A 17,563-nucleotide genomic window follows, 5' to 3' on the forward strand; every position below is an offset into this window, starting at 1 on the left:
GGGATAAGTGGTGATTTCCACTTGGATAACAGTTAATATATTGAATATACCTGTGTAGATTATGCAGGCTGAGTACCTACACATTGAAATGAGAGGGGGTAAATACTGCATAATTCAACTTGGAAGATATGTCTTAAAACTCATTATTGCTCTTAATCATGTCTAACCGTCTGCAGTTTCCACTTTTACACTCAGTAGTTTAAATGATGGATGTGCTTAGAACTGTACAGAAGGCTTAATGAAGTCTTTCCTGTGTTCTTGCTTATGATTTTAGAAGATATATTAGAAGCACAGAGATTAAATTTCAAAACACTTGAAGTGGTATTTGTGTTTGCTAGAGTATCAGTTGATACACTACATCACTCATGTCTACTGTTTCATGTGTAACTAAATGTAATGTAAGTGATGGTCATGTTCACAGTAACTACCAGAAAACTATCTTCAAGGTGATTTATCAATGTCTTTAATTTTGGAATTGCTTTGTCTGTCACCTAAACTCAGTATTACTTCTGTTCAGAGAATGGAGGGACAAATCAATAGAAGAAAAATCTGATGAGGAGTGTTCTAAGCATGAGTAAAATTTATTTCTCAGGAAGACCTTCAGATACAAACTGCTGAATGCCAAACAGGCACACTTAGAGGTTTAGGCCTGAGCCTAAATTAGAGGGGAAACAGGTAGATATTTTTGCCTTTGTATCCAGAGAGAGAGAGTACTCCTGCTTTGAGTAAACAAAGAGTCAGCACTTTCTGTTTTCCAGACAAAGCTTGTCCTCTCTTTTGTTTCCTACTGAAGCAGTGTGAGGGAAGTAATGCCTTCTTCCAGTGCTTATTTCCCTTGTTAAAAGGGATTAAATACACATAACTTTAATTTGTCCTAACCCCTTGTCCTGCTTTGAGCCAGGATGAAGTAAATTTTCTTTTTACTGATTTTTTTTTTCCTTCAGTGAACTTTTTTAAACACAAAAGTTTTCCAGCTAGTGGACTGATAACTCTGGAACATTTATGTTATTGCTGAGACATCAAGGACACTTTGGTCTACTTTGGATACTAAAGAAGCAGAAGAGTCTTATGTACAGCCTTCCCATAGGGAGGAACAGACTAGACAAATGGCAAACCTGGCCAAAGAGAGTATTTCATCCCATAATATCTAAGTAGCTCTCTGTATAAAGTCAGAGATCATGGAAGTTAACTTCCTTCCTGCTTATTCTTCCCTATTCTCCTGTCCATGTCCGGCATCTGGGGACGACTCCATCTATCCATCCCCATTGATCCCCAGGCCCATGCATTCCTGACCCTCTTTACTCTGCCCTCAGCTCCTGTCTGCTCTGCCTCTCTCTCTGGCAGCTCCAGGACATTTCGGGACTGCTCACAGCTCAGGAGATGCTGTGGGAGCTGCTGGGGGTGGGGGGAGGCAATAGGGTTTTGCTCATTCCTGCACATTCTTGTATATTGTTTTACATATTTTGTTTTAGCATTATTATTTAATTAAAGCTGTCTACTTTAGTTTCCAATCTGGAAAGTCTCTCTCCTCATTCTCTCTCTTCTTCCCTACCTAGGTGGGAGCGGGGGTGGGATTGGGAGCATTGTTATTGCTGGTTTAATTGCTGATCCTGAGTGAAAATGTGACACCCCTCTGCTTTGGTTACAATGAACAATATCTGTAGTTTTATATGAATTTGGAACTTAAAGCTCCCTTGTGGGATAGAGGGTGGAGGAGGTAATCTAGTAATTTAAATGTTTCTTGTTGCTGACTACTATTTAGAGCTTAAATGAAACATTTCCAAAATCTTGAAAAAATTACTGCAAATTTTTGTATTCTGTGGTCAGTTCCTTCAAGCATTTGTGTTAAAATAGTGTGCAGCATTTATGAATTACTGTCATCACTATAGTGTAATAGATAGGTAAGGCTGAATGTAAATATCTATATGACAAGAAGGGTGTCTGACAAAATGTTGCTTAATTTTCTTGTCAAGAATATTGGTATGAAAGTACTCCCTTTCTATATCACTTTTTCAAAGAACTGGCCAAACTCACTTGCAGAGTCTTAGCAGTTGTGGCAGCTGTAGTGTCAGGTCTCACAGATTGTCCCTGTATGGAGTAAAAGCATTTTACTGTTGCTGTCTCTTTGACTTTAATGGTAGATTTCTGATGGCAAGGTATATACATCTGCACGTGTTTTAGGGGGATTTTTTGTTTTGGGGATTTTTTTAAAACATGATTTGGATCATTAAAAATAGCCCAAACAAACAAGAGCAAAAAAAACCCCCAAAACTTCCAGAGGCAAGCATTCAAGCTATGTAGGCAATTGCCAGCTTAATACTTCTTGTGTGTTTGCATATGTTATTGTTCAGTATTCCAAAGCATGCTAGCCTAATTCATTTTGTGTGGTCAATATAAATAAAGAGAATAGTTTCTGGGTCTGCATTCAAAGGAAGACAGCTTTTTTGCAGTGAAGACATCATGGATAACACAGAAGATTTCTTACAGATCTTTATATTTAGTCATCACGTAGACTTTTGTAATGCACTTGAACCAATGAGCCAATTAGGAACATGTGAAGTGACAATGCCTTTTACTCACTTAAATGCTTGACTTTTTCTGTTGTTAATGGAATGAAGGTTCTGTACTTCATTAGAAATTTTAGCTTTTTTTTTTTTTTTTTTTTTTTTACTTCAGAATCTGGAGACCAAAATAAGATGTTAAAACATTTGCTATAGCTTGAATCTAGTTATGTGTCACTATTTTGACCAATTTCAAACTTTATTCAGATTTTAATGTGAGTCAGTTCAGTAAAATTGCACTTCTTTGCACTGCATTTAAATTTGTCCCACTGATTATTAGTTGATCTTCCATGTACAATAATTTTAAATCAGTTCTGTAAATGTTATGCTAAGTTAGATTATAACAATTTTGAATTATTATTCTCTCTTTGCTTAAAATAACAATGCTGTTTTGAGAGCTAGTTCCCATAATTCACATAGACAAAATAAAGCAAGGGAGAAAACAGGACATTAAAATTGATTTAGAATTTGGTTCCTGTGGATAAATATTGCATACTCCTTTAACATACAATCAGAATTCTTGACATGTTATCACTGAAACAACTGAAAGGTAAGGAGGTAGATAATTTTAAGGCAGTTTTTAGTTTTGTTTTAAAACTCAAGTTGATGCAGTTGTTTCATTTTCTATCTTTATTTCAGATGTTTCTTTCCAAGGGCCTCTAAGACCTTTACACATAGTATCAGTGGTTCTCTTGGGCTACCTGCTACGTCTCTTTCCCTTATTAAATTTGTTATGTAGTTGTGCTGGCTTGTCTTTTAATTTTTTGACTTGTCACTTTTGCACAACTTTGTGCTGTTGTGAAAACTGCTGCAATTGATAGCACTAGAAGCAATCTGGACTCTGCAGTTCACTGCTGTCTTACTCAGTGTTTGTAGTTTCAGCATCTTCTGCTAATGTCCTAGAGTCTCTTAAGATCTGGGAGAAGGCAGGGAGGGAAGGAAATGAGAGAAAGCAGCAGTATTAAGGACCACTGTGAAATTAGTTGTCATGTACCCAGTCATTCTGGTGTTTCCTAAACTTTCAGGAGCCAAAAGTTTTTTAAAAAATGTGTATTTATTTTTAGGGTTTAGTTTTAATTGCATCCATAACCTTTTGATTTCTATTATCTGCAGTAAGCAAAGATTTTTTTTATTACTTTAAAAGAAGTGGGGTTTGTGAATTTGATTTAGCTTTTGTTGTTACAGAGACTTTTTGATGGTAGCACTAGTACTAGTAACACTAGTCTGTTTAATTAGCGATGAATATTACTTTTCTGTAGTTCTCTGTGGACAGTGTGAAGCCATGGTGAGGTGTAGAACCATTGATCTTGTACTTGGGATGTAAAATTTTAGACAGCTTATTTACTGTCTAAACAACATTGAGCTGTAGCCACTGAAAACTGGTCTTAATTAGTGGTATTTCTTTATAGAAGCAAGCTGTTCTAATTTAAGAGAGTGCCGAAAATCCCCTTAAAGATGATAAAGCACTACAGATTTTGGCAGTATCAAAACTTAAAGAAAAATCTTAGTGGTACTGGAGCTATGTTTTCTCATTTTATAACATAATTAGAATCACAGAAACATAGAACGGTTTGGGTTGGAAGGGACCTTAAAGGTCTTGTATTTCCAACCTCCCTGCCATGGGGAGGTGTCACTGTTTCACTCAGTTTCTACAATGCTCTCGATCCCCTCCCCCTCCCACCCAGGTAGGGAAGAAGAGAGAGACTTGGCTGGATTGAAAACTAAACTACACAGCTTTAATTAAACACTAATGATAAAGGAAAATATATAGAATTATATATAAATGTGTTCAGGGATGTGCAAAAGCCTCTTGCCTCCCCCCACCCCCAGCAACTCCCACAGCATCTCCTTAGGTGGGAACAGTCCCAAAAAGTCCTAGACTTCTGCCAGAGAGAGCGTAGAGTGATGAGGGTCAGGAGAGCTTGAGCCTCGGGGTTGATGTTGATGGGTGGACAGAGTCCTCCCTGGACGCTGGCCATGGCTGGAAGAGAAGGGAAGAAGAAGCAGGAAGGAAGTTGTCTTCTGTGATCTCTGACCTTCCTCTGAGCTTATGTAGATACATGGAATGGAGTATCTCTGGCCAATTTTGCTGTCTGTCTAATTCAGCCTCCTACGTGGCATCATAGGTCTCCCCGTAGTGTCTGAGCCGGCAGAGTAAAGGTGTGACCTTGGAGTCCCAGCAATAGCATAAATGTTCCAGCATTTGTTATCATTCCAAGCTGGAACATATTTGCTACTAGTTAAAAGAAAGCTTACTGAAGGAAAAAAAAAAATCAGTAAAAGGAAAAGTGGCTTAATCCTGGCTCTGACTAGAATACAGGGACACCTTCCACTAGATCAGATTCCTCAGAGCCCCATCCAACCTGGCCATGAACGCTTCCAGGGATGGGGCATCCACAACTTCTCTGGGCAACCTGTTTCAGTGTCTCACCCCCCTCACAGTCAAGAATTTCTTCCTAATCCAAAATCTAAATTTCTTCTTAATCTAAATCTACTGTCTTTCATCTTAAAACTGTTCCCTCTTGTTCTGTCACTACATGCACTTGTAAACAGTTTCTCCGCAGCTTTCCTGTAGCCCTTTAGATACTGGATTGGCTGCTATGAGATCTCCCTGGAGCCTTCTCTTCTCCATGCTGAGCAAACCCAACTCTCTCAGCCTGTCCTCATTGGAGAGGTGCTCCAGCCGTCAGATCATCTTTGTGTCCCTCCTCTGGGCTCACTCCAAGTGATCCACATCTTTCTTATGTTGGGGGCCTTTGAGCTGGATACAGTACTGCAGGTTGGGTCTCATAAAAGTGGGTTGGAGGGGGAGAATTGCTTCTCTCAACCTGCTAACCAAGCTTCATTTGATGCAGCCAAGATATGGTTGGCTTTCTGGGCTGCAAGCACACTTTTCCAGCTCATGTTGAGCATTTTATCAACCAAGACCTGGGTTGGGGCAATCCCTAGTATCAGTACAGGCCGAGAAAGGAAGGGATTGAGAGCAGCCCTATGGAAGAGGACTTGGTAGATGAAAAGCTGGACTTGTGCACCTTAATGTTCCTTAGATGTTCTCGAACCTGATACACCCCTACCATGGGTGCAGTTCCTGCCTTTGCCTTCTGCAACTTCAGTGGTGTGGCCAGAGCCATTGCTGGTAAAGACTGAGGCAAAAAACTCATTTGAGTACCTCAGCCTTCTCTATATCCCATGTGACCACGTATCCTGTTTCCTTCTGGAGAGGGCCCACATCTTTCTTAATCTTCCTTTTATCACTGATGCACCTGTAGAAGCTTTTCTTGTCACCCTTGATGTCCCCGGCCAGATTTAGTTCTCTCTGAGCTTTAGCATTCCTAACCAGATCCCTGGCTACTGAGACAGCTTGTTTGTATTCCTCCCAGACTGTCTGTCCTTACTTCCACACTCCATAGACTTTCTTTTTAAATCTAAGTATGTCCAGAAGCTCCTTGTTCATCCATGCAGGCCTCCGGGCATCCTTGCCTGCCTTCCTCTTTGTTGGGATGCATCTCTCCTGGGCTTGGAGGAGGTCATCCTTGAATATTAACCATCTTCTTTGGATTGCTCTTTCCTTCCAGGGCTTTATCCCATGGTACCCTACCAAGCAAGTCCCTGAAGAGCCCAAAAACTGTTCTCATGAAGTCCAGGGTAGTAAGCTTACTCTTCTCCCTCCTTGCTGGCCCTGGGATCTTGAACTCCACCATTTAATGGTGCAACCAAGGATGCCCTTGAGCTTCACATTCATCACCAGCCCCTCCTTGTTGATGAGAACAAGGTCTAGCATAGCACCTCTCCTTGTTAGCTCCTCTCTCACTTGGAGAAGGATATTACATCAACACATTCCAGCCTCCTGGATTGCTTATGCCATGCTGTGTTGTCCCTCCAGCAGGTACTGGAGAGACTTACATCCCCCATGAAGACTAGGGCCTGTGAATGTGAGGCTGCTCCTATCTGTCTTTAAAAGGCCTTATGTGTTCTGTCTTCCTGGTCTGGTGGCCTGTAGTGGACCAACACTGTAATGTTCCCAGTCCTTGCCCTCCCTTTAATCCTGACCCTTAAACTCTTGGTTGGGTCCTCATCCATCTCCAGGCAGAGCGCTATACACTTCAGCAGATCATTGATGTTGAAGGCAACACCCTGTCCTTTTCTCCCCTGCCTTCATATGAAGCCCGTATCCTTCCATTCCAATACTCCAGTCATAGGAGCAATGTCTCAGTAGTACCAATAAGCTCATAGCCCTACAGGCACAGTTAATTGACTTCTCCTATAGGCTTCACTACCTAAAGCATGCTTTGATCTGTCCTATATATTTGCTACTGTACACCAATTTCCTTTGTTTCCAATGATTATAAAATATTAATCTTTTTTTAGAGTTAAGCTACTTCATTTCAACTTACTTTTCCATAGAGAAAAGACATTGCCAATGAGGTTTTTTTGCTGATAGTTAATGTGTCTCTAGAACAGTACTCAGAAGAGCTTACCCATCTGTTGCTTTTCATCATGCTCCTGAAGGCACTGCTTAAGGCAAAGGATACTTCTGATTCTTTCCAGTTCTCAAAAGAATAGAACTTTGTTGGGAGAACTGGGGAGAAATCGTTCTGTGCAGTTGATTGTGAACATCTGACAAATTATGGTGAAACTGCTGAATAATTTATGATGCAAGATAATTTAAAGCAATGAAGAGTGGGTGACGCTTAAAACAAGTAAAAACAAAAATGTGGAGGATAGCTACTGTTTCATCCATTGAAACAGCTTGATTCTGCTTTTCTGCCAGATGTGTAATATCAAAATTTTACATATTTAAGACGCTAGTTGATGTAAAAAGGATGTCAGCTTTAAGTTTAATTGTGTTGTCACACACAGTATGGAGGGCTACCACACCCATGTTTCAAACTTGTTTTTGTATGGGGGTGGTCAGCCCTGTGAATAGCTAGAAGAACTGTATCTGTAGCAGCCATGGAGGGATAGATGTTCTTGGGAACAAAGAATACCAGGGACACCCTTAGGCTACTCATTTGTTACTGCTAGGAGTGGAGGCTCACTAGCAGTGTGCAAGGTAGTTGCCTGCAGCTGCTGAGGTCACCAGCCACCTGGGCACTGAGCTGACTATGCCAGAACTAAGCCATCACGCTGGCTGCTGTAGTCGCAGTGCAGCATTCCAGCTAGAATGATGAGACAGCAGCTATAACCATAGAGATGTGCAGCCAGGAGGTACATGTGGAAGACATAAATAGGAGACTTGCATCAGTCCAGTTTCCTGCTACAGTGGACAGCTGTGCTACATAGCTTTAGCTCGTAAAGTTGTACTTTACAAGGAGGCACACTCTGGTAGTTTTGGAAAGAAAATTTTTCTACTGTGATTGTTATAATCTGTTCTGATATTTGGCTTGTTTCTTTCATTGCTAGTTCATATCCATTTGTCTGTGTGCCAGTGCAGTAGCTTAGCCTCAGTAGTCTGAATACTCTAGGCTAGGTTTACATCAGGAGAAAATTATCAAGTATGTTTCTGATCCTTTTTTTTTTTTTTTTCCCTGCCAAAAAAAACGAATGAGCAAGGTTTTTGGGGTAGTTTTTCATTCTCTATAAGGAGGGGAAGTTTTTCTCTCTTTAAAATACCAACATACAGTATATTTTGGATCATACTTTGTCCAGTGTGATTCACCAGAATTCACCCACTAAGGCTTATGTATCAAGTTTAAAGATTTAATTTCTTCCTTCTAGTTCCTGTGGAGTTTTGGGGGGCTTTGTTTTGTTTTGTTTTTTAACAGCATCAGAGATACTATAACTAATTTGTGACACTTATGATAAAGCGTAAAAAAAAAAAAGGGTGGCTCAAGTAACAGGATCAGGTCCTTCATGTTTTGTGAAGAAGACAGTATTTATTTTCACAGAGCTCTCCAAGAGTCAGGAGAGCGTAGGGACAGCGAAAAACATTAACATATGCAAAGAGAAGCAGAAGTGACTCACGCTCTTTTGATTTTTAAGGGCCAGAGGAATTAAAAATAAATAATTAAGAGCTGTAGGCATCCTAGAAAGCGATGTGTCTTTTGTGTGTTGTATGTGGGGGTAGCTGACCAGTGCTATGCAGCTACATTGGTATGGTTTGTAACATTGCTAGCATTTGAGTAGAGTAGAGAGTGTATTTTAAAAGCACATTGACAGTTAAGTTTAGTTAGCTTAATCTGAGGAGCTGGTATCCACTGTGAAACTCGCATTTCATGCGTGATTCAATAGATTTTTATTATTTTTTTTTTTAATAATACAGTCTATGCCAGCATAACTGTGGGAAACTGTTCTTTTCTTCCCCCGGTAGCCCCCCGGTACCGGCCTGCGACAATAACCTACAGGAACAATGGCTTGCTTGCAATGTTGGGTTATGTATTAGCTGATTTGAGTAGCAAGAGTGTTACACAGCTCCCACCCACAAACACAGAAAGTATAGATTGTTCATCTGGTGCTCTTTTGTTTTTTTTCTTCTCCCTTTCTTTATCTCTTACTGCATCAAGTTAGTGATGTCCATTAAACCTGTTCCTGAAATTATTGCTTACCTGAAAATTAAGTAGATTATGATAATCCAGTATATCATTTCTCACTGAGCATCTTTATTCACTTAGTTCCCCTTCTAGTTTTGTTGTAACTGGATAGATATTACTCAGGGCAGATCTCAAAAAAATAAAGACTTAACTTAGGCAAAAGCTATTCCCTGTCTGTATAGTTCATCTTATTCAGAAAAACTATTTGGAAATTAAATACATGAGATGATTTATGCAGAAATAAGTCTTCATAGTTAGGCCACTGTCTTAAAATTAGTCAACTAAGAGAAACCTACTGACAGTTTTAGTATTGGCTAGGCAGCCATGAAGCCATGGTTAGAGATGTCATGTCCTTTTGGGAACATCCACTTGAATAATGAATTTGTTATGTGCTTAAAAAATAGTAGGTGACCATGAAAAAAAGGTGTAAAGGGAAAGACTGGGAGCTTGAAAAAATCTGAAAAAAATTCGGTGGAGTGCATCCTGTCAAAATAGTCTTCTAATATTCTTCTAAACAAATGACACAGTAGTGTTAGCCTTGTAATATATTATTTTGGCAGGTAATTTGGTGTGGGAAAAGAATACTCTGAAGCGCCAGACACTTTGAGGAATATTTGGCTTTCCAGAAGAGAAAGACAGATAATTGGCAAGGCTTTAAATGTTCTTGGCGTGTAGCAGAACAGTCTATATTGCCTGTGGGGTGGAAGAGGGAAAGTGCAGCAGCATGTTGCTTTCTGTGAATATACGATGCAGTTTTAAAATGTTAGGGCTTTATACTAACTTCAACATTTTTGCAGTAATTGCACTAATTAGTATCTTGTGAATCTTAAGTGTTGATTAAAAATGGGGTTTGCCACCTATGCTGGAATTTTCAAATGGCAGTCCTATCTGTAAACTTCTTCCCCTTAGTACAGGAATATATATTTTTTTTCTGTTCTAATACCAGTTATTTCCTTAAAGAAGAAGAATTAAACCCCTTTTGTCATGTATGTGACTGTTAGCTCAAGATTTCATATTTAGACTGGATGCTTCATAATAGCAGATGCAGAGAGTAGTGTTCTTTAGACTGAAAAAATTATCTTTATTTTGAAATAAACTATCTTTGCTGCTTCTACTCAGCAATTGACTTAAAGAATGGCTCTGGAGCAGTTTATCAAGGACCTGCAAGAAGTTATGCTGATACCACCTTCACTCTCTCAGACGAGGATTTCATGGATGTGGTACAACAGAAGATCAATCCACAAAAGGTAAAACCTGTATGTCACAGACATACTCACTTGCATGGGGACATACTATTTGCCTTAAATCAAGCTCTGGTCTTTTCTGAAATCCGCAATACTGGATGTTTTGACAATGCAAACCAGAGTCAGGTAGTATACCTTCTACTGAATTAGTCAAAAGACACAGTGAGGTATTTAGACTTTGTCATCTTGAGACAAAGATACCTCAAATGACATAAAGACTGACAGTACAAAGCTAGTTCACTGTTTTGTTTATTTCCTGACACTTCGTAATATATGATTTGCAAGGTTAGGGTTTGTTAGTTTGATCATTCAGGTTGTTTTGATTGGTTGTGTTGCAGGAAGTTCGTGTTTAGTATTTGCAGTAGTATTCTAATTTACTGCTACTACTGCAGCAAAGAGCAATCTCAGACTATGCATGCATGTCAATCCATTGAAACTGGTCAAAATTCACCCGAACGAGGTAGCTTTTTAAGGGAAAGAAAGTTACATAATCTGGGTCTGCACTTTTAGTTTCTTGGATTAATCAGCTGCTTAAAACTACTTTTTTTACTAACAAAAATGCCTCATGTAATTTAAATAAATCTGTTACAAGTTTAATATATTCATTTACAGATTAAACCTTGAGGAAGTGAAGACTTCAGTTAAGCTCATCATATATCAGACAATTCCTTTCCTTTGATCCCAAGCAGAAGCTGTCTGAGACTTTGATTGTAAAATTTGAGACTAAAGTTGATGACAAATATTTGCAAAATCCTATATATCACACAAGTGAAATCCTTTGTGACCCTCCATATATAGCAGGCTTAAAGCATAAACAAGATGTTGATGAGTAGTCTTCAGAATGCTAAACAACAGTGATAGCAATTCAGGAACATTGTCTATTCTTAGGGATTAGTATTTCCTTTGAGTTACTGTGAAGTTTTTAATCTAAAAAAGCTCAAAGCATCTGTTCCCACTTTTTATCTGCTGTCTCTCTCTATTCCTTATTTGAATGTGTTTCAAGCTAATCGAACTATGCAAAAGCACATTGTTTCAGAACTTTCAAAGAGCTTCCAAATTGCAAAGACACAGTGAAGTAAAACTAGTTAAAAAAAAACCCTACTGAACTAGATTGAAACGAGGTATACAGCTCTTTGAAGCAAGGACAATAAAAATGTGTTTTAGTGTTTTAGTGTAAATGCTGGTTGGTTTATTATTCTGCAAATGGTAGAATCATAGAATGCTTGAGGTTGGAAGGGACCTTAATGATCATCAGGTTCCAACCTCCCTGTTACGAGCAGGGACACCTCCCACTCTGCACAAAGGCCCCATCCAACCTGGTCTTAAACACCTCCAGGGAGGGGGCTTCCACAATGTCCCTGGGCAACCTATTCCAGCTCCTTACTACCCTCATGGTGAAGAATTTCTTCCTGATGTCTAACCTAAATCTCCCCTCTTTCAGTTTCAAACCATAACCCCTTGTCCTATCACTACCCTGTCTGGTGAAAAGCCCCTCCCTAGCTTTCCTGTAGGCCCCCTTCAGGTACTAAAAGTACAAGCAGTGTTTAGTTCCTCTTTCTTGTAATATGCTATGTAGCCAGTGCATTTCTTTGGAATATGTGTTTATATGTTGTGCAAGTGCCTGTTTGGATTTCTTATGAATTTGAGTGAGTAACTGACCTCTTAATTAGGCCTTTAATTTTAATTGAATGGCCTTTTCATTCCATTTTCTCATTTTATGTAAGGATTCATGGATATCTATAGCATAGGGAGGGAAAGGCTGGGAACTTTATTTTTGTGCCCTGGTGAAGTTGTGCCATCAGCTTATGTGAAGAAGTTTGTCTTACATCTGGACAAGTTCTCTGTGCCTATGTAGAAAAGGAATGAAGAGCATTGTAGTTGCGTTGTATTACTTATTTTCCCCTGAGTGGTAAACCTGGCCTTGCTTCCACTCTAGATAGAAAACTGTGATTCTGGATGCTATTAAAATTGAACCTTGATAGTCTTCTGTTAATACCAATAACTAATGGGCATTGCACACTAAAGGCTTTCTCCTGAGCACTGAACAACCACACTTACCTTTGGTTTCTGATTTGGTTCTAGCAACTCTTTCAATTGTGGGTGAACAGTTTAATACATCAGTTGTTGTTTTTTTTTTTCTCCTCTGCTTTTTGTAGGCATTCTTTTCTGGTAAGCTAAAAGTGAAGGGGAACATCATGCTAAGCCAGAAGTTGGAAATGATCCTGAAAGATTATGCCAAACTCTGAACTGCTTGATCATCTACTACAGCAGTGAAGAACTTTAGAAGATAGAAGCTTCAATTAGTTCAGAACCATTTGCCGCCTACTTAACAGCAATGTACTGATTCATTATACTGCTAATAAACTGCTAAGCTGTTTAACTTGCTGTAGACAGAAAGTTATGAAATTACTGGAACTGTTCATATTGTACCTTTTTGTTTCCCAGCAATGGTAGAGAAATATACTTTTCTCATTGAACATCTTTATCTAAATAAAATATATGTACTTCTTACAAAGATACATATATTTCTATATTAATTCTGAATTAAATTAAACTATTACACCTCTTTGATACCTTTTTCTGTGCGTGTGTTAGTCTTCATTTATATTGTCTTCAACTGTCTAATTTCTATGAATCTAGTTGGTTTATTATTTAATTTAACTATTTTTTTTTCTTAATTTCTCATGATCCCATTAAAACAACTGGAAGATGGAAGTCAGTTCAATTTATTGACATGTGTCATTATAAGTATTTTTTCTGTATAGGAAAAAACTCTTGAACTTACTAAGATCTGCCCACTTTATTTAGACAGTCATTTTAATGTAAGTTTACATTTCCATGAAAACTACATGGAAAAGGGTAAGCATTAATTCTTTAGGGGAAACTTTTTCATCTGAGAGGTATTACATTGCACCAAACTATCACTGTAGCCAAATTTCTTCATGTAGATTGATTCCAATGAGGACAAGTATCATGGCAGCTGGGAAAGATACGAGTGAATTCCTCATTTTTGTACCTATGGCCAGAACTGAAATAGCAGCTATAGCCATATGCTTTCCTGAAGAAAGTATGCTCGTAATCACTTATTGTCAGCTGACCACCTGAAAATTTTATTTCACCAATGTGACAACATTTTCTATGATCAGTTTCTTTTTTTTCTTACTCGGACTTGTTTCTATGTTGAATACTTTTGAAGAATTCAGGCCATCTAAGGCTTGTATTCTTGGTCAGAATAACAACTTTTTTTGTTTGTCCCAAAGCTGGGATTTACATCACAAATTTGTTTCTTCACAGCAGTACTATCAGCTTTGCTTTGATTCCAGCAGAAAAATGTGAATCAGAAGTATGCTAACAAGTACCTCACATAAATTACATCATGAATAGATGGGAAACAAAGTAAGTGTGATGTTCACTGCCACAAAGAGGCCATCCCTTATAAATTATTATAGAAATGTCCTTTAACCACTTAACATTTACTTTTTTCACACGAATAATTTCTGTATCTAAGTAGGACCTGCCTGTACTTCCCGGTATTTACCAGGCAGTTTTGTGACAAACAAATAAAGGTCTTCTATTACTTTCTCCTAAGAAATTGTATGAGAAAGATTGATGGCTTAAGCATGCACATGCTACACACACACACACACAAATTATCTACATATATCTCTTCTGTCTATAAATCTATACATAATGTCATAAAAATGTGTGTTAAGAAGAAGGAGCTGTGTAAGTCTAGGAATAGCAATTATCAATAAATCAATTTTAAATAGTATATAGTCTAGTTCACATGGTCTTGAAAATTCACAACAGGTGATTTTTTTTTTTTTTGTCCTCAGCACCATAGAATATCTGAAACCTTAAAGCACTGCTCTACAAGGAGGGAACAGACTGCTAATAAGTTTTATTTTCCTCCTCTTTGGAAGTGGGAAGCAAAAATACTCAGGCAAGGGAAGCTGGCAGTCTTGAAACCTCTGGTGATTCTACAGTTGAGAGTTCAGTCCACTGAAGAACTGGACTAAATGTGTTAGGTGAGGATGAAAGAATAACCCAAGAACCATATAAATGATAGGTACTTTTCTATGATTTCTGTCGTGCCTAGTTTCAGTTGAACATACAATCCACATGGTCCAGTTGTATCTGCAGTACTGGCCTTGATTAAAAACACAGAAGATACACCCCAAACTTACACTGGTATTTGACATACACATCCTAGACTTTAGACTGACCATCTTTTTGCTGTACCATGGCTCGCTCACAGGTGTTAATCATGGGTGGAACAGAAAGTCCTCCGTACTTTACAGCAAAAGGCTCTTCCTTTTGTTCTCCTTACCAAGGCTAATTGAGCAGACCTCTCAGTATTGTGGTGTGCTCTTTTCTGGGAGCACAATTCAGTTGTTTAATGATTTCTGCTTTGTGGCCTAAGTCACCATTTGTAATTATTCTGGTTTCATCTCTATCCCGATGTGTTTGCCTACAGAATGGTCTAGTTAGTTCAGGCTAGCTAATAACCCATTACTGTTAAAGTCACTTAATGATGTTGAGCATATACTTGAAGTGATTTGGAAGTTTTGGTTTGTTTTTTCTTCCTTTATGTGAAAACCTGTTCACAGTTGCTGGGTTTCAAGAGTTGTATTCTCAGAAACAATTAATAAAACCAAGTATCTTTTAAGAGAATCCATGCAAGGGAAAGTTAGCCAGTTTGGTTAAGTGGTTGTTCAGTCTGAGTGATTCTTGAGTGCTAATGTAGAACTGCATCATTCTGTTTTGGTGGCTTATGTTTCAACCACATGTGAAGGACCAGACTTTTCATCACATGAACATAATATGCTCTTTAGGTCAGCAGTCATAACTGGCTTAAAGATGGCTGCTCCACGTGGCACTTTAAACCTTCTCCTGCCTGCCTCCTCTGCCAGAAAACAACAACTCAGACGCCATGAGGGAGGTAGCTAGCTGCTAGCTGCTAGCTAGAGTGGACCAATGGTGGGGAAACTGCAACAATGTTGCAAACCACAAGTCGCCTGGTAATGGCAGTGGTGGGAAAAAGTCCCTGCCTGATTGGCTGAGAAGCCCCAGAAACGAGAGTGGCCAATTGGGAGCAAAGGAGACCCATAAAAGAGACAGCGTGGGTGCTGTCTGGGGCGCTTTTGGACGGACACTGAAGTTGTTGTTGCGTGCTCTTGGGGGGTGACCTGTGCCTTGGGGGTGTCTGCCTGCCTGCCAGAGGTCCGTGCTCCTGGTAGTCCCAGCTTCGCTTCACCTGCTAGTTCCTGCAGCCTGGCTCCTGGCTAGTCCCGGCTCCCACTTCACCTGCAGTCCTGGCTAATCCCTGCAGACCCGGCTCGTCCCGGCTTGCTTGCGGCTTTTTGCAGTCTCGGCTCCCGGCTTGCCTGTGGTCCTGCCAGCCTGCCTGCGGGCCTTGCGTGCGGAACCTGGTTGACTGCGGTCGTGCCTGCTGCTGAGCACATGCGGTGAGACTTCTTCCTGCCACCCGTGGTTCTAAGACCGGGTTGCAGGGGAAGTCAGCCGCAGCTACTATGTAAGTACCTGGACCATATCAGGAACAAAGTAAGGCATTGTATAAATCTCTCCCTGAGGTGTTCCTGTCTCACCTGCACATAAACCGTGACCCTATACGGGACAAGCGTTGGGCATATCCCTCTTTCCTCTTCCCCTTTGTGTGATAATAATAATTAATCTGGGTATGTAAATAAGGCCTATCTATATATAAGTATTAGAGCATATGTAAGTTCTTGGTATTTGGTGTTTTAAAGATACTTTACAGATCTATGTCTTTTAATTACCCTCTGAGTCTCCTGCCCCAAATTGTTTTATTTTTTCCCCTCAATAAACCGTGTGTTTGTAAATTCTAATTGGGGATTGGCTGCTGTTATTGGAAACACTAGTGAGCATTGAACAAGTGTCTCACCCGAAAAGTCAGTGCCAAAGTTCACTGCTCCTCTGTGAGAGGTGAGCGCTGCGTGCAGACCTCTCGGCAGATCCCAATCAGTTAAATTCACTCCAAAGAGGAGGTATAATAGGTCACAGATTGCGACACCACATCTCTTTCATCTGGAGGGTATTTGGGGACCTTTCTTGTCATTCAACAGTAACACTACTTTCCACAGAGGAGCTATAGACACGAAACAGCAACACACTACTCTTTTTTTTTTTTTTCTTTGCCAGAAATAAGTGCCATTACCTTGGATTGCAAAGGCCCAATTATTTGCTAAACATCTCACAAAGCACTTTAATGATATCTCTAAATTCTGTAGCAAATGAGGTTGTAACAAGCATCTTTGCAGTAAAATACTGAACAGTGCATATACCATATATAATCTAGTGGAGAGCAAGACAGTCTGCTCTGTTTATTGCAATGTAGCCTTTATAGTCTTTTGATTAGTTCTGTATATATCTAAATAAGGTGCTATCTGGCTGTCAGTGTAAAGTTTGGACATCAGACTTTGTAGCAGTGGGAGTTAAGAATTCAGTTGTTTGTCTTTCTGGAATAATTGAGCAACTCTAGGCAGAGAAATTTACATCCTCTCTTTAAGGCATATTCCCACCTTCCTGCCAGCACCAGACTCCTAAGGGTCATTTGTATTCTAGTCTCTTTGGCTGTGCTACTTGTAAAACCAACTGCCTGATGCTCAAGAGTCACCTTGATAAATTAAAATGGTTTGTAAAATGGAAGAATTCAGTGGTATAACAAATAAAGAATTCCAAGCTGGATAAATAAGTATTTTAAAATAGTGTAATGCACTCTTTTTTTTTTTTTTAATATTTTAATTTTTAAATAAGGCTTTTTAGTATAATGCAATATGCCTGACAGAGGTCTGTGTCACTGAAATGATGTATTTTATTACCCTCCACAAGCCTTAGGGCCAAAGCAGCATTTGGAAGGTGTTGACTGTCATTACATAACATTGCCTCCCAGGACAAAGAAAGATCTGTGTAAAGATAGGATAAGTCTTATTGCAGTGTTTTCATTCTGATCATAATCTTTGAAAGGATAAAGAGAGAAAGGAAAAAATAGTATCTCACAGTTCCTCAATGTATTTTTCTTCTGCTTCAGTTGGTGCAGATATCTTCATGCTCTCTTGAGGATCAGTTCTTCATGATGATTCGTATGCAGTAAGAAATTCTGTCTTGTAAGCCATTGGCTCACTGCAGGGAGTTAGGATTAGATGACCTTAAACGTTTCCTTGCAAACCAAACCATTCTGTCTAGC

The 17,563-nt window shown here is 39.3% G+C and overlaps 1 protein-coding gene across 2 annotated transcripts in view; it reads left to right on the plus strand.

The window, feature by feature from the left end:
• The window catches only part of HSD17B4 (hydroxysteroid 17-beta dehydrogenase 4), a 70,323-nt gene extending 57,410 nt beyond the window's left edge, over positions 1 to 12,913 (plus strand). For both annotated transcript variants that reach the window (XM_051641931.1, XM_051641932.1), the window contains 2 exons: positions 10,211 to 10,338; positions 12,492 to 12,913. In XM_051641931.1, coding sequence (XP_051497891.1) covers positions 10,211 to 10,338; positions 12,492 to 12,581 — 218 coding nt within the window. In that variant the 3' untranslated portion in view covers positions 12,582 to 12,913. The remainder of the gene's footprint in view (positions 1 to 10,210; positions 10,339 to 12,491) is intronic.
• The last annotated feature ends 4,650 nt before the right edge of the window (positions 12,914 to 17,563 follow it).

Source organism: Apus apus, chromosome Z (genome assembly GCF_020740795.1).
Source record: "Apus apus isolate bApuApu2 chromosome Z, bApuApu2.pri.cur, whole genome shotgun sequence".
In the NCBI taxonomy this organism is placed as follows: Eukaryota; Metazoa; Chordata; class Aves; order Apodiformes; family Apodidae; genus Apus; species Apus apus.